The sequence below is a fragment of the Vigna radiata genome, chromosome 7 (assembly GCF_000741045.1).
Source record: "Vigna radiata var. radiata cultivar VC1973A chromosome 7, Vradiata_ver6, whole genome shotgun sequence".
In the NCBI taxonomy this organism is placed as follows: Eukaryota; Viridiplantae; Streptophyta; class Magnoliopsida; order Fabales; family Fabaceae; genus Vigna; species Vigna radiata.
In genome coordinates, this window is record NC_028357.1 from 34,185,577 (window position 1) to 34,198,537 (window position 12,961).

Genomic DNA, 12,961 nt, shown 5'->3' on the forward strand with positions numbered 1-12,961 from the left:
ATTAAAGTTTTGGAGTGGGACTCTGACCCTAATCCACTTGAGAGGGGGTTTTGGGGGTTGGGACTTTTTTCTGGCCCCTTACTTAAAGAGCTTCTTAAAATAGGACTTTTTCAATAGTGGGTTGAGACTAGTTATGGGGCCATGGGTTTTCCTTTTTAATTTTTAAAACCCCACCTGTATTGGTTAATCTCTATTATCTTAGAACTTCAAGATGAAAAAAATAATCAGTAATATAAATTAATAACATCCATACAACACATTCAATGACATTTTTTTTTCCTGTAAACAGAAGGAAAAGAAATTGCATATATTGTGTGATGTATCCAACTTCACATGTGCATGAAACATACCAATCTAGATCGATAAAGGCTGAATGTTCACCCCAAAAAAATAAAATAACCCAAAACCAAAAAGGTTTACCTGAAGTAGAGAGATGGACCTTTGATTATCTATCGTGAAGAAAAGTGAGGGGTTGAAAGGTACCGGAAGCAGCACCGTGGAGGGTGTTGGCAGCAGCGGCGGCGACAACAGAAACTGGTGAATGATCGGAAATGGTGGATGGTGGTTCAAAACAACATCACTCTTGGTAGGGCGAGAAGTTGGGGATGTTTCAGCAAAGAAGAATACAATTTTACAAGTTTGCCCTTTCTTTAATTCATTTCAGAAAAAATTATAATATATTTAATTATTTTTTTATTGACACGTGTATTAAAAAATGCAATGTCACCAGGCCACGTCACACACTCATTAACACCGTTTGATGAAATTAACGGAAAGGATTTATTTGCATTAAATTAACAAAAATAAGGACTCAGTTGAGAGGTCAAAAAATCAATGACCTATTTGAAATTCTCGACGAAAATAGGGACCTATTAAGACATTAAATTTTTAATATATCATCTTTAAACAATATAAAACGTTAAGTGCTTATTTTATAAAATTGTTTGTAAGTTTTATTACATCGTTTAACTATCCTTTTCTAGATGATTCTTTTTTTTTAAATTGCTTATCTATTCAATACTATTTTAGATATAAAATTTTAAATTTCAGTGTTTTGTTAAGCGTGCAGTTAGACGTTTCCTTTTATTAGACGTTGTTGGTTAAACATTATCTATTAGACGATATATGTTAGAAAACGTTATTTTTGTAAAACGTTATTTAATAAACAGTTTATATTAGACGATATATCGTTCAATGTTGTTTGTTAAACTCTAAAATAGGAAATGTTAGACTGTTTCTTTAAATGATTTTATCTTAACAACCATTTGTCTCGTCTGTAACAATCACAAGCTCGCCCAAAGACTCCAAAACAAGCACCATCCACTTAAATAACGATATATTTCTAATGTTATTGTTTTCTAGATTATATTTTACTTTGTGGCCTATAATTTTTGAAATCCTTTTGTAGAGAAGTGGATTTTGTTATATCTTTTTGTATTTTGATATTCTATTATTAGATTTTACTTATCTCTTATGTCAAGTTGATGTAAAGATTTAGAGATTAGACTGAATTAAAAATACAAAATCAAGAATTAAAAACATAATAGAACAAACTAGATAAAGAAAAACATCATAAACCAATGTTTGATAAATCTAAGATAATTGTCATAAGAATTGAAAAATTATTAATAAGATCATAAATCTAAAGATAATTGTCATAAGAATTGAAAAATTCTTAATAAGATCATAAGATGTAGTGAAAAATCCTAACAAAAATAACTTGTTATTTTGGTGAAAAAACCTGATCTTCTTTAATGAATTCTAAAAGATTACAAATACCTATTAAATTGTAGTTTGTATTAGTAGTCATGTTTATACATTTTTTAAATGGTCTTGGGTTCAAATTCTATTTATAAGCATAATATTAATATTTTTATTTTACTACTCTATCCATATAATATTTTTAATAAGGTGGGTCTCTTAAAGATGTGTTGCATGTGTAATTTGTTAAATATATTTAACTAATTGTATTTCCAATTTTTTTTAACATCTTGTCCACTTGAATAACACTTATAAAAAAAATAGTTTAAATTTCTTTATATTATTTTCGGAAATTTCTTCCAGAATTCTTTGTTAACATATTTTGTAATCACTTATGCAAAATTTTTTGTTTGTTCTTTCTTAATAGTATTTGTTGTTATATTAATTTTTTCAAAACTAATATTGAGACTTCTGGCTATGTGGATAGTCGTTTAGCCATTTCTTTTTCATAAAAAAATGGAGCACAATGGCTTTTGGTTGATAATAAAGTTAACGATGTAAGTTTTCAATTTATTAAATTTATAATTTTCAAAAATTTCCTTTATTTGCTTGTTTATCTTGAATATTTCAAATCCATTTTCGTTACATTAAAATTGATAATAAATTGTCCATTTGTTTTATGCATTGAGTACATCAATTTTCGTTTACTTTTTTAAGTGTGTATGGTAATTTGTGAAAGATAATTTTCTCATAATTCAAAAAACAAGTAAAACATGTATATTTATTGGCCAAATTAATATTTTCTTAACATTTTATTTTCAAATATAGAATTGTCAAACAATCTCCCTTCAACGTGCATCAGGTATTAGCATTATAAGAAAAAAAAGTTTTCATCTTTCCGCAAACAAATCAATGTCAAAATATATATTCCCTTTCCACACTCAATCAAAAGGCAAACGTAAAGTTACGGATATTATCTGTTGGGGTGATGTGAGTGAATTCATTTGTATTCCAAACAATTATCGTTCATTGGTGACTTTGGAGCACTTTTAGGTGTAAATTAAGAAAAAAATATTTTAATACAGATTTTTTTTACAACATTTTGATATAATATGTGTTATTTTTATTGATTTATTATTTATTTATTAATATGTTGATGTATTGTATTGAACCATCTAATTTTTTACGAGTTGCCTATACTTCGATGTAAAGAGTATGTGTTGGAAGTCGTACATTGACTAGAGATAATACCAATTTATAATATATAAGTAGGGTACAATTCTCATCTTACAAGCTAGTATTGTAGGGTTCCTCACGCCGAAATATAGACATCTCGTGCGTGATAGAAATTGAGTGAAAAGAGAAATGCACACTTAAAACTCGTTAGGATAAACTCTAATACCATATTAGAAAGTGAGTTTTAAGCCTAACTCAACCCCACAAAACTGGCTTGTAAAATGTCACTTTTATAGTTTTAAGTTTCATTCAACCTCACAAAACTGACTTGTAAAGTGTCATTTCTATATTATAATTTGGTCTTATATAATGGATGTGAGACTATTAAGTAATTATCCAAGAATTACTTATTTCAAGGCTGAAATTGCTCAATAGATATATATAATATATCAAAATCTAGAATAATTCGCGTTACTTTAGATTTTTCCTGTCATTTTAAAATTATATTACTACTCAAGATTTCAGTGACCAATTTAAGGAAAGTATAACACAGTCATTAAGAATATGGAAGTCTACTAAACAATAAAGTGATTACTAATTCATGTAACACTGTAATGAAAATCAGAAGTTAAATGGTACATTTCTTATGTAATGATGGTGTGATGGTATAAGAAAGAGAGTGGTGTTTAAGGGTGGCTAACAATGGGGTTTCCTGGTCTCTTTTCTTCCCTCCTTGTCGCAGTTACAGAGACATAATAGACAATGGTGAACAACCCATGTACGAAGCACAAAATCCCTCCAATCGATAGAAAACGACGATTTGATATTCCACACCATTCTCTTGATCTTGAGTTAGCTAAGGTCCCTAATATCAGCAAGGAGAAAGCAATTGCCAAAACTATCCTGCAATCAACACCACTTCAGTATCAACATCGTAACATATGACATGTCGTGTTGTAAAAGACATATATATACCATGATAACAAGAGAAAAGACACTGCTAATTGTCTATTGGCTGTGGCTCTTTCGCATTCTTCTTTTGAGCGCATGCAAATGCACCCACCAAGCAAGTGAGCAAATGCATGAGCAAAGGCCAAGAGAATGGAAGCAGCAACTCCTAGCTTGAAGGCTCCGAAGCTGGGGTCTCTACACTCCAGCGCCCACATCTTCAAGTCCTTAACCTGTTTCCATCCCAAAACATGAAAACTAAGAGTTCTCTTCTCTCACCAACATTCATTCAGAATTCGGATATATACCTTGTTTTCAGCTATTTCTGCTTGAATTCCAAGTATGCCAGCTGCAACATCCAACACCAAGACAAGAATGCAGACAAGGAAGCCATAGTTTTTGGCCATTTTCACAAAATTCAAGGCAATGCTGATAACTTGTTCATAACTCCTTACTTTAATAGTGGAGCAGTGTGATATTTAATAGAGGAATAGGAATAAAGGTTTGGTGCATATTATGATATATGCATGAAATTAGCTGTGATCTATGGGTGAAAGTTGCTTTCCTCTTCAAGTTTACTTTATTCTTCGTTTCTCTTTTCCTTTCTCCAATATTCCTTCCATGAGGGACACGGAAAGCAGAGTCACCATGGGAACGTCACACACATCGATCACTTTTTATTCTGCTTGTTATTATGTTGCTGCAATATTATGCTGTCAGAGGTCTCTCTCTTCAGCTCTGTTTATATCATAGTTTTCAAAGTGCAGCTGTTACCCATATTTTGTAAAGCCAATGCTAATCAAAACCTGTACGTATTCTGCACTACCCTTTTTGCTTTGAGTTTTTTTTTTTTTTTTTTAACTAATATTTAGACTTTAATCCATGTAATTTTGTAAATATATAATTTTTATTTTTCTCACTTTTATAAGGACCAAAGTTGTGTATGTAATAACTATTGAAGGAAACTTGATTAAGGACAAAAGAAGGACAATAGAGAGAAACGGGAACTAAAATGAGAACACTTGTATGTAATAACTATTAGAAAAGATGGAATCAATGGAAACATTTGATATCATGTTGGTAGTTTAATTTAGGCTTAATAGCTTATTTGGTCTTTAAGTGGTTTTTTCAGTTTAGTACCCGGTTTTAAAAATGTATATAGTGGGTCCAAAGTTATTAAAATTGTATGAATTAAGACCCTTTCCATTAAGGATCCTGATATTTTAACAACATTTTTTAATAACTTTTTTACAACAGGACATGTGTCACTGTTTCATTCGTCTGTTTGAATTTATTTTAAAAAAAATATTTGAAGCGAAATCATAAACTACCACGTATGCATTGTCAAAAAGTTGTCAAAAAAAAGTTGTTAAAATAACTTTTTCCTTCGTTAAATTGGCATAAACGGAGCTGATGTGACGAAGGAATTTGTATATCTTTTTCTCACTCCTATGCTTTTCGTGCAATACCTCAACTTTTTCTCTCTTTTCTATATCTTTATTAAATACTTTTCTCTCTCTCCTGAAACGTGCATTAAACAAGCACACGTTGATGCAAAAAACAATTTTAATATTCACTCACACCGTTCGGTCATTGGCTTACACCATTTGGTCACTTACACTGTTAGATTACTCACACCATTCAGTTACTCACACCGTTCGGTCACTTATGTCGTTTGGTCACTCACACCATTTAGTTACTTAAACCATTCGGTCACTCATAATCGTTCGATCACTCACACCATTTGGTCACTCACACAGTTCATTCAATTTCTCTTCTCTACCTTTCTAATAATTCTTGAGGTAGAGGTTGTGGAGGAAGGAGAGAGAGAAAAAAATATTTAATAAAGATATAGAAAAGAGAGAAAAAGCTAGGGCATTGCAGGAAAAGCAAAGGAGAGAGAAGGAAATGTGCATATTCCTTCGCTATGCTGGGAGTTAATTTTGTTTCTGCTGATTTAATGGAAGAGACTTGATTCATACAATTTTAACAACTTTGGGACCCAATGTATGCAATTTTAAAACCGAGTCCTAAACTGTAAAAAAAAAGACTACTAAACATAGGGATCAAGTAAACTATTCAACCTTTAATTTATGTTTTATTTCTTTTATTTTAGTTATCAAGTAATTGTTAGAAATGTAAAATATAAATATATAGTTCAAATATAAACAATAGGTGACATTGTGAATATAATTTCAAAAAGTATGATAATGTCTCTAATAGAAAAAAATACTCATCGAGTGTTGGTGGTAGCAATTTAGATCACCATTATCATTGATTTATTTTACCATTTCTAGTTATATTTTTGGTAATTTATTTTTATGCAATTTATATTCGTGCAAACCCTTTATCGGTAAAGAGTTAGAAATTCAGCTTTGAGAGTGCACACGTGTCAACATACAATGGGTTGGAGCAAAATGCCATAAAATAGTGTTAAATGTAAAAATCTTTTTCAAAACTGCTCCCATTGTCTGAAGAACCCTTAAACCTCTTTAAGCTTTACTTTCTTCTTCTCTTCCTTCTCTCCTCAATATCTCCATAATAAATAGCTAAATTTTCTAGTAGGTAGCGTCTAAGCGTTCACAATGCTAGGGGGGTGTAGATGGAGTCTTGATCACTTTAAAATCATCATAGGGATGTTAAAAACCCTCTAAATAAGTTTAATTTAGGGTAAAGCACGATCTAGAGGTCTTAGAAATTGGGGAAAGGGTCTAGAATTGGAAAAAAAGGGTGCAAGTGGGCATAATCTGCAAAATTGGGCGTTATGCATATTATGTAGACTCGCTAAGCGAATAGTTTCGCATAGCAAGTCCTTGCAGAGGAGTGGCCTTTGTTTCGTCTCTCGTTATGCGACCTAGGTGCGCTATGCGAGAGATTCAAAGTATGTTACTTATTCAGACTTAATTCGCAAGGCGAGCTGGGTGAGTGCGCTATGTGAAAAAAGTCAGTTTCGTTGCGCGACTGTGATGCGCTGTGCGAGAAGTGCTGTTTCTAGTGGCTTTGTTTGTCTTTGTTATGTGTTTGATTAAGTGATTGTTATCTTGTTTGTGGAGCATGCTTTAATAATTATGACTTGATCTTTTAAAGCTTAAACATGTTGTTTGATTATGGTTCGAAGGTGTGTGAATTGAAAAGGGATGAAGTATGAGTTCAAGGTTGTCTATAGTACGTTTCAATGTGCATAATCTCTTGGTGAGATTCTTCGTGTTTAGAATGAGAGTAGGAGCTCAGTCTTAGGGGTCATCCTGAAACTCCAATGGTCTTTCTTCTTACGTAGAGAGGATTTAAGCATGTGGTGAGGAGTAGCAAGAGGTCTTAGTCTTGGGGACTCCCAGTATGCCTTAAGACTCGAAACAGGCTAACCTCGTGAGTACGGTAGGGTGGAGAACCCAAGTATCATAAGCCACCATGAGTGCAAGACCCGCCATGGCTCAACTATTATTCTAAAGTCCGGACGAGTCAAGTCTAGAATACAACATGCTAGGATGGTTGTTTTAACTTGTTTTGATTGGAGTGAACTCTTTTATATGCATGTTGTTATATTGTATGCTTTTTATATAATTAGTTAACCCTTGCTTTTGTGTTTGTGCCATGTTTGTGTGTGTCTTCTTTTGCAATGATCATCTACTTGAATGTGAGTAGAGGAAGATGAGGTTCCCCTGGAGCGTGCCTTGGAGGGAGACGACAATGCAACAACTTAGCTCCCTAGGCTTTATTTCATTTAACTTATGTCATTTTGAAAAACTTTAATATGTATAAGTTTTAAATTCTAGTGTTGTTTTTAAGATGCCTGTAATCCTAATACTCTAAGAACTTGTCTAACTGTTTTCTAATATTATATTTGATGATGTCTTTATATATATATATATATATATATATATATATATATATATATATATATATATATATATATATATATGCTATATATTTGGAATGTCACATTATCTCCATTTTCTTCTTTATCTATTGTTCTTTATTTTATCTTTTTTATTCATCTATCATAAAAAAAATATGTAGAAGTTTTTGATTGAGATTAATAATTTAAAAGTTTTTATGACTTTTGATTCATGAGTTGTTTATTAAATTCATTTTAACATTAAATATAATATTTTGGGCCAAGCCCTCACGGAGGGTGGTCACTAGACCTGAACCATGGACTCTGATATCATTGTTGTGGAGGTTCAACACACATAGATCTCCACACTTGGTAAGATATTGACCGCTTTAGGTCAAGTCCTTACAGGTTTACTTTTGGTACCACTCCAAAAGACCTCTTACCAATAGAGGTATCTATGTGTATATAAACTCATATATGTTTCTTCTTTTATGTAAGACTTTGTTTATATCCCAACATGAAAAATATATAAATTTGATAGTCCACTGCAAATAAATATGTGTATAAATATGTGTTCAGTGAATTATATTGATGGGATGATATTGAAAGAAACATTGAACCAAAGTCCTTGAAGAACAATATATTTTAAGTTATTTATAGTCAAATTTGTATTATTATAAAAAATTTAAAGAAACTCAAACACTTAAGAAATTTATATTTTTTATTTAAATTTAATTGTTGTAAATTGTTTTAACCAGTTCGAAGTTGTTTCAAGTAAATCGAAACAATTTTTCCAATAAAAGTTGTTTAAATATAAAAATATCAATTTAATACAAGTTTTATTGACACTGAGTTATTTATAATGAACCTTTCATCAATTTATACACATTTTCTTTAAATTAAACAAGTCATTTATAGGACTCATTAAAATAATACTTTTACTTGTACATACAAAATTTATTTATAAACAATTCTCAGAACTTATTTTCACTAAAGACGTTTGAAGCACTTCTTAATTAAAATGATTTAAGTATTTTTTATGCATTAAGAATTCACATTAAAATAATATTTTATTTCTAAACAAAAGTCTTGTGAATGATTCTTAAGAAAAATGTTTCTATCATCTCTCACTCAATTGTTCAAGTATTTTCCCGCATAGTTTAGTCTAAACATCTTTCAGCAAAAATATTAGATATATATTTTCTTAACTTTTTTATTCTTTTTCATGGTAAACATCTTTTAAAATTTCAAACCTTAAATAATCCTGGTAATATCCTTATAGATAAAATAAGAAAATTACCTTAAATCTAATTCTCATGCACTATAATCTTAAAATTATTCTTGTATCATCAAAGATTGTATATATTATTTTTATTTTTCTTTTGAAAAAATATAAAATTTATATTTTTAAAATCATTTTATGTCAAATGTGAAATGAAAGTAAAGTGTATGTTATTATAAAAATAACATTTCATAACTTTAAAAAAAGTTAAATTATATTAAATTTTATTTTTTCAACTGACTAAATTATTACATATAAACACGTGTAGCAGCGTGGTCGTGCTTGTGTTGGACGAATAGCAATACATGTTAGTCTTTATATTTCAACTTTCAAGCGTTTTCTAGAACCAGCTGCATCATTCTCCTCTGTTCTTTCTATAACTACTCCTATCTTCTTTCTCAGGTAAGAAAGATCGAGTTTGGGAGAAAGGAAGGGAAAATCCAAAGCTAAGGAACAACGGAACTGGAATCTATCTCGTAACTACCTAACAATGTCTGCGTCCCTATGGAAGAAGATGTACGCGTTTAACGAGGATCGTCTCGACAAGCCTCGTCGTTTCGGCGTCACCGAGATTCCAATCCCCAATTTCAGTCCTTTCTCCCACAACCTTCTTCAGGTAACACAATTTTCCTTTCACTTCATCGCACTCTTCTTTCTCCAATTCCGCTTACAAGGTTGCCTTTTGATCATTACTATCCATTACCGTGTTCCCTATATATGTCGCTACAATTTTCTTTTATTAATTGACCTAGCTGTAATTAGTTGTGCTATTTTGGAATCTTTATTGCAGGATATTTTTGAATCTAGAGGGGAATATGTTGATGGGTTGAAGTTATCAGGAGATTCTTACAGCTTGATGCCAAAGGCTACTATCAAGCAAGTGATTGACCTAGCCCATCAGCACGACGTTTATGTTAGTACCGGTGTTTGGGACGAGCACGTGATTCCCAAAACTCCATCTGATTTTAAAGAATACGTGGAGGTCTCTGCCCGGCTTATTCAGTAATAAATTTTGTTATTGCTTTTGTTATTTTTTTGATGTGCTTTGTTTCGTGATTGCTGGAGTAGTGGTTTGGTTGCATGAATTTTTTGTGTTATTATAGGAATGCAAGCAGTTGGGGTTTGACACAATTGAGCTCGATGCTGGTTCACTTGGGATTCCTGAAGAAACCTTTCTGAGATTTGTTCGCTTGGTCAAAAGTGCTGGTCTGAAAGCTAGACCTCATTTTCAAGTGAGGTTTAATGAGTCTGATATTCCCAAAGGTCGTGATAGGGCCTATGGAGCTTATATTCCCCCAGAACCTAGATCGTCTGGTAAGGACATTTAACTCTGCATTTTGTGTACGTGCCTGTCTTTCTCTCTCTCAAGGTGGTATTAAACATATTTAGGCCTTCTTAGGGATATTGTATTCTGGAATCTGAATTGTACCAATAGGGTATACTAAGAGAGTAAAATTCTATATACAACAAGTGACGTGATATAATCTTAAGAGTTTAATGGTATGGCTTTAAAGATAGTTAATGCAGTAATTAACAAGTCTACTTATATAATGATTAGTGATTGGATGAGATTGTTAAACTGTTTTACATCATTATTGCAAAACCTATTTGTAATAAAGCTTGCTCATAATTTTGGCGAGTGCCGCAAGGGGATTCACTAATTCGATGTTGACAAGGATGATATGATATGATGTGTTATTGTTAAATAATGTATCATACATGAACTGGCTGGCTGTTCCTTTTTTAAGGGAAATACAATATTGCATATAACTTGCATCAGGTGACGAATGATGAATTGAGGTTTGGTTCCCAAACCAATGACATACAATGTCAACTGAAATCAAGAGTATGATAACAAATATATTGTGAACTTGTTCCTAAATTCCATCAATTTATTAACAAATATATTATGAACTTTGTCGTAAGAAAGTTCACACGGAATATCAAATTTAAATTCAGAAGTTGAAAGGGGTTTTGGTTCCAATTCGGATAAATTGCTTAATCAGAAGGATGCATGTAGATGATATGCCTATTACGGATTCCTTCACTTTGTCAATGTATTTAGCATCCAATGGGGGGAGGTGGAGGTGGGGTCCAGTACCGTATTGCATATCTTTATTTGAATACGTTGGTGTTGGACATATTAATAGTTTTAAGTGCTACAATTTTTTGTTTTGTGAAATTCTCAGTCACTACCGAAGGTTGATTAGCAATGAAAAATGTAGAATCAGCGCAATATATTGGTTGGTTGAATTTTTTTTCCTCAGAATTTGTAGAAGATGTGGATCTCTTAATCAGAAAGGCTGAGAGATGTCTAAAAGAAGATGCGGACATGATAATGATTGATGCTTCTGGTGTTAGCCAACATGCTGATAAGATGCGTGGAGATATTGTTGCCAAGATCATAGGGCGCCTTGGTCTTGAGAAGACTATGTTTGAAGCATCAAATCAGAGAATCTCTGAGTGGTTCATCAGACAATATAGTCCAAAGGTAATGCTCAACTATATAATTTTATTTAGTTACAGTTACTAGACAAGAATAAGAAACCTATGTTACAGATTTTGGCATTATTTTTCCGCTTTGTTCAGGTGAACCTCTACATTGATCATTCGCATGTACTGGACGTGGAATGCATCAGAGGACGCAACTCGGGTAGCAATCATGCTTTTGTCTTTGGCACCTCATTTCTGTACTAAAGTGAATGGGGAATTCATATAGCATGATAGTATCCGCTGGGATTGATTTGTTTGTGTTACTATTACAATACAAGTCTTGAGTTGGTGTGTTAATATTTCCTTTATCGAGTGAAAGATTGGGAAAGTTATGATGGAGACTGGAGTAAATGTAACATTGTCTTCCATTAAATTAATTTCCCTTAACTTTGTCTTGGATTATTATTCATTGAAAAACACCTAATCCTAAGAAATAATAAAGGTCAATGGAGATAGAATACAAAAGAACAAATAAAAATAATTCCGTCTTAATGTCATGTTTAATTTTTTTTTTATAAACTCGTAATAAATTACCTTATATTATAGCATTCTAAATTATCTGTGATAATTCAAATTTTGGATTGAGTTTTAATTTCTTGTCAATCTGGATGGTTCAAGGCTTTAGCTACATTTTTTTGGGCCAATACAGAGTGTTTTTCTTGTGCTCATAGCGGATTATTTTTATGAGTGTTTCATCTTCCACCTCCAAGTGTTTCATCCTACACCTTCAAAGTTTTATAAAATGTCTAGATTACCCTTGATTAGGAAGCTTTTAATATTTTCTTCGAAATGGTCAAAGATTTTTATTTGTTACTGTGAGTGTGCAGAAAGACTTTCCCTCCTACTTCTCTCTCTTGCATTTCAATTACAGTCCTCTCATCAAATTTTTCTTGATTTTCTTTCGTCTCCCAATTCTTTCACACATAAATCACCCCACTCCCCACTCGTGCTTCCCTCTCCCTCGCATCTTCCTCTGTCCAGCAGCACACACAGGCACATAGTTGCGCTTTTCCCTCTCCCTGGTGTGGATGGTGTGTGATGAGAAGATAGTAAGTAGAAGTGGCTGTGGTGGTAGTTGATAGGGAAACTGAGAGGATGCTCTTTGTAGGAGAAGAAGAAAAGAGTGTGGCTGGAAGTAGTAAGGGGAGTGACTAGGAAATTACTTATGGGCATGGGTCTTGCTGTAGTAGTGGAAAGGATAGTTAGGAAAGAAAGTGCAACTTGTATGAAGAAGAAGATGGGTTGTTTAGAAACTAACAGAGATGGAAGTTTGTGACACTGGGAAATAAAAAAAGAGGGTGGTTTCTATGAAATTGAAATGAAGGTTAGTNTGGATGATAGGAAGGAGAAATTAAAAATAACAATGGAAAGAGAAGGAAGTTGGAGTTTAAACTGGATGTTAAAAGATGAGTTTAAGTAACATATTACATATTCGGATTATGATATCCGAAAATATTTTCATCGGATATCCATACCCGATTACTATTTATTCGGATTTCCATATCCGATAACTTATTTTAGATTTA

At 32.3% G+C, this 12,961-nt stretch overlaps 2 protein-coding genes across 2 annotated transcripts; one reads left to right on the forward strand and one right to left on the reverse strand.

The window, feature by feature from the left end:
• Nucleotides 1-3,420: 3,420 nt before the first annotated feature.
• On the reverse strand, nucleotides 3,421-4,287 carry LOC106768039. The gene is made up of 3 exons (XM_014653006.2): nucleotides 4,134-4,287; nucleotides 3,853-4,058; nucleotides 3,421-3,780 (listed from the first exon to the last, which is right to left on the reverse strand). Exons 1-3 carry the CDS (start codon nucleotides 4,230-4,232, stop codon nucleotides 3,564-3,566), a joined length of 522 nt encoding a protein of 173 aa, XP_014508492.1. The 5' UTR covers nucleotides 4,233-4,287; the 3' UTR covers nucleotides 3,421-3,563.
• Nucleotides 4,288-9,286: 4,999 nt separating this feature from the next.
• Nucleotides 9,287-11,837, forward strand: LOC106767137 (protein HEAT-STRESS-ASSOCIATED 32). Its single transcript, XM_022783503.1, has 5 exons — nucleotides 9,287-9,558; nucleotides 9,733-9,924; nucleotides 10,046-10,256; nucleotides 11,210-11,433; nucleotides 11,532-11,837. The coding sequence occupies exons 1-5, from the start codon at nucleotides 9,433-9,435 to the stop codon at nucleotides 11,637-11,639; spliced, it is 861 nt and encodes a 286-aa protein (XP_022639224.1). The 5' UTR covers nucleotides 9,287-9,432; the 3' UTR covers nucleotides 11,640-11,837.
• The last annotated feature ends 1,124 nt before the right edge of the window (nucleotides 11,838-12,961 follow it).

Bases quoted from the DNA above. Each gene is read 5' to 3' on its own strand.
- LOC106768039 (XM_014653006.2), bottom strand. From the start codon at position 4,232: ATGGCCAAAAACTATGGCTTCCTTGTCTGCATTCTTGTCTTGGTGTTG. The intron at 4,059-4,133 runs GTATATATCCGA...GGATGGAAACAG, and splicing joins CAGAAATAGCTGAAAACAAG to GTTAAGGACTTGAAGATGTG. The intron at 3,781-3,852 runs GTATATATATGT...TGTTGATTGCAG, and splicing joins TCTTTTCTCTTGTTATCATG to GATAGTTTTGGCAATTGCTT.
- LOC106767137 (XM_022783503.1), top strand. From the start codon at position 9,433: ATGTCTGCGTCCCTATGGAAGAAGATGTACGCGTTTAACGAGGATCGT. The intron at 9,925-10,045 runs GTCTCTGCCCGG...GTGTTATTATAG, and splicing joins ATTTTAAAGAATACGTGGAG to GAATGCAAGCAGTTGGGGTT. The intron at 10,257-11,209 runs GTAAGGACATTT...TTTTTTCCTCAG, and splicing joins CCCAGAACCTAGATCGTCTG to AATTTGTAGAAGATGTGGAT.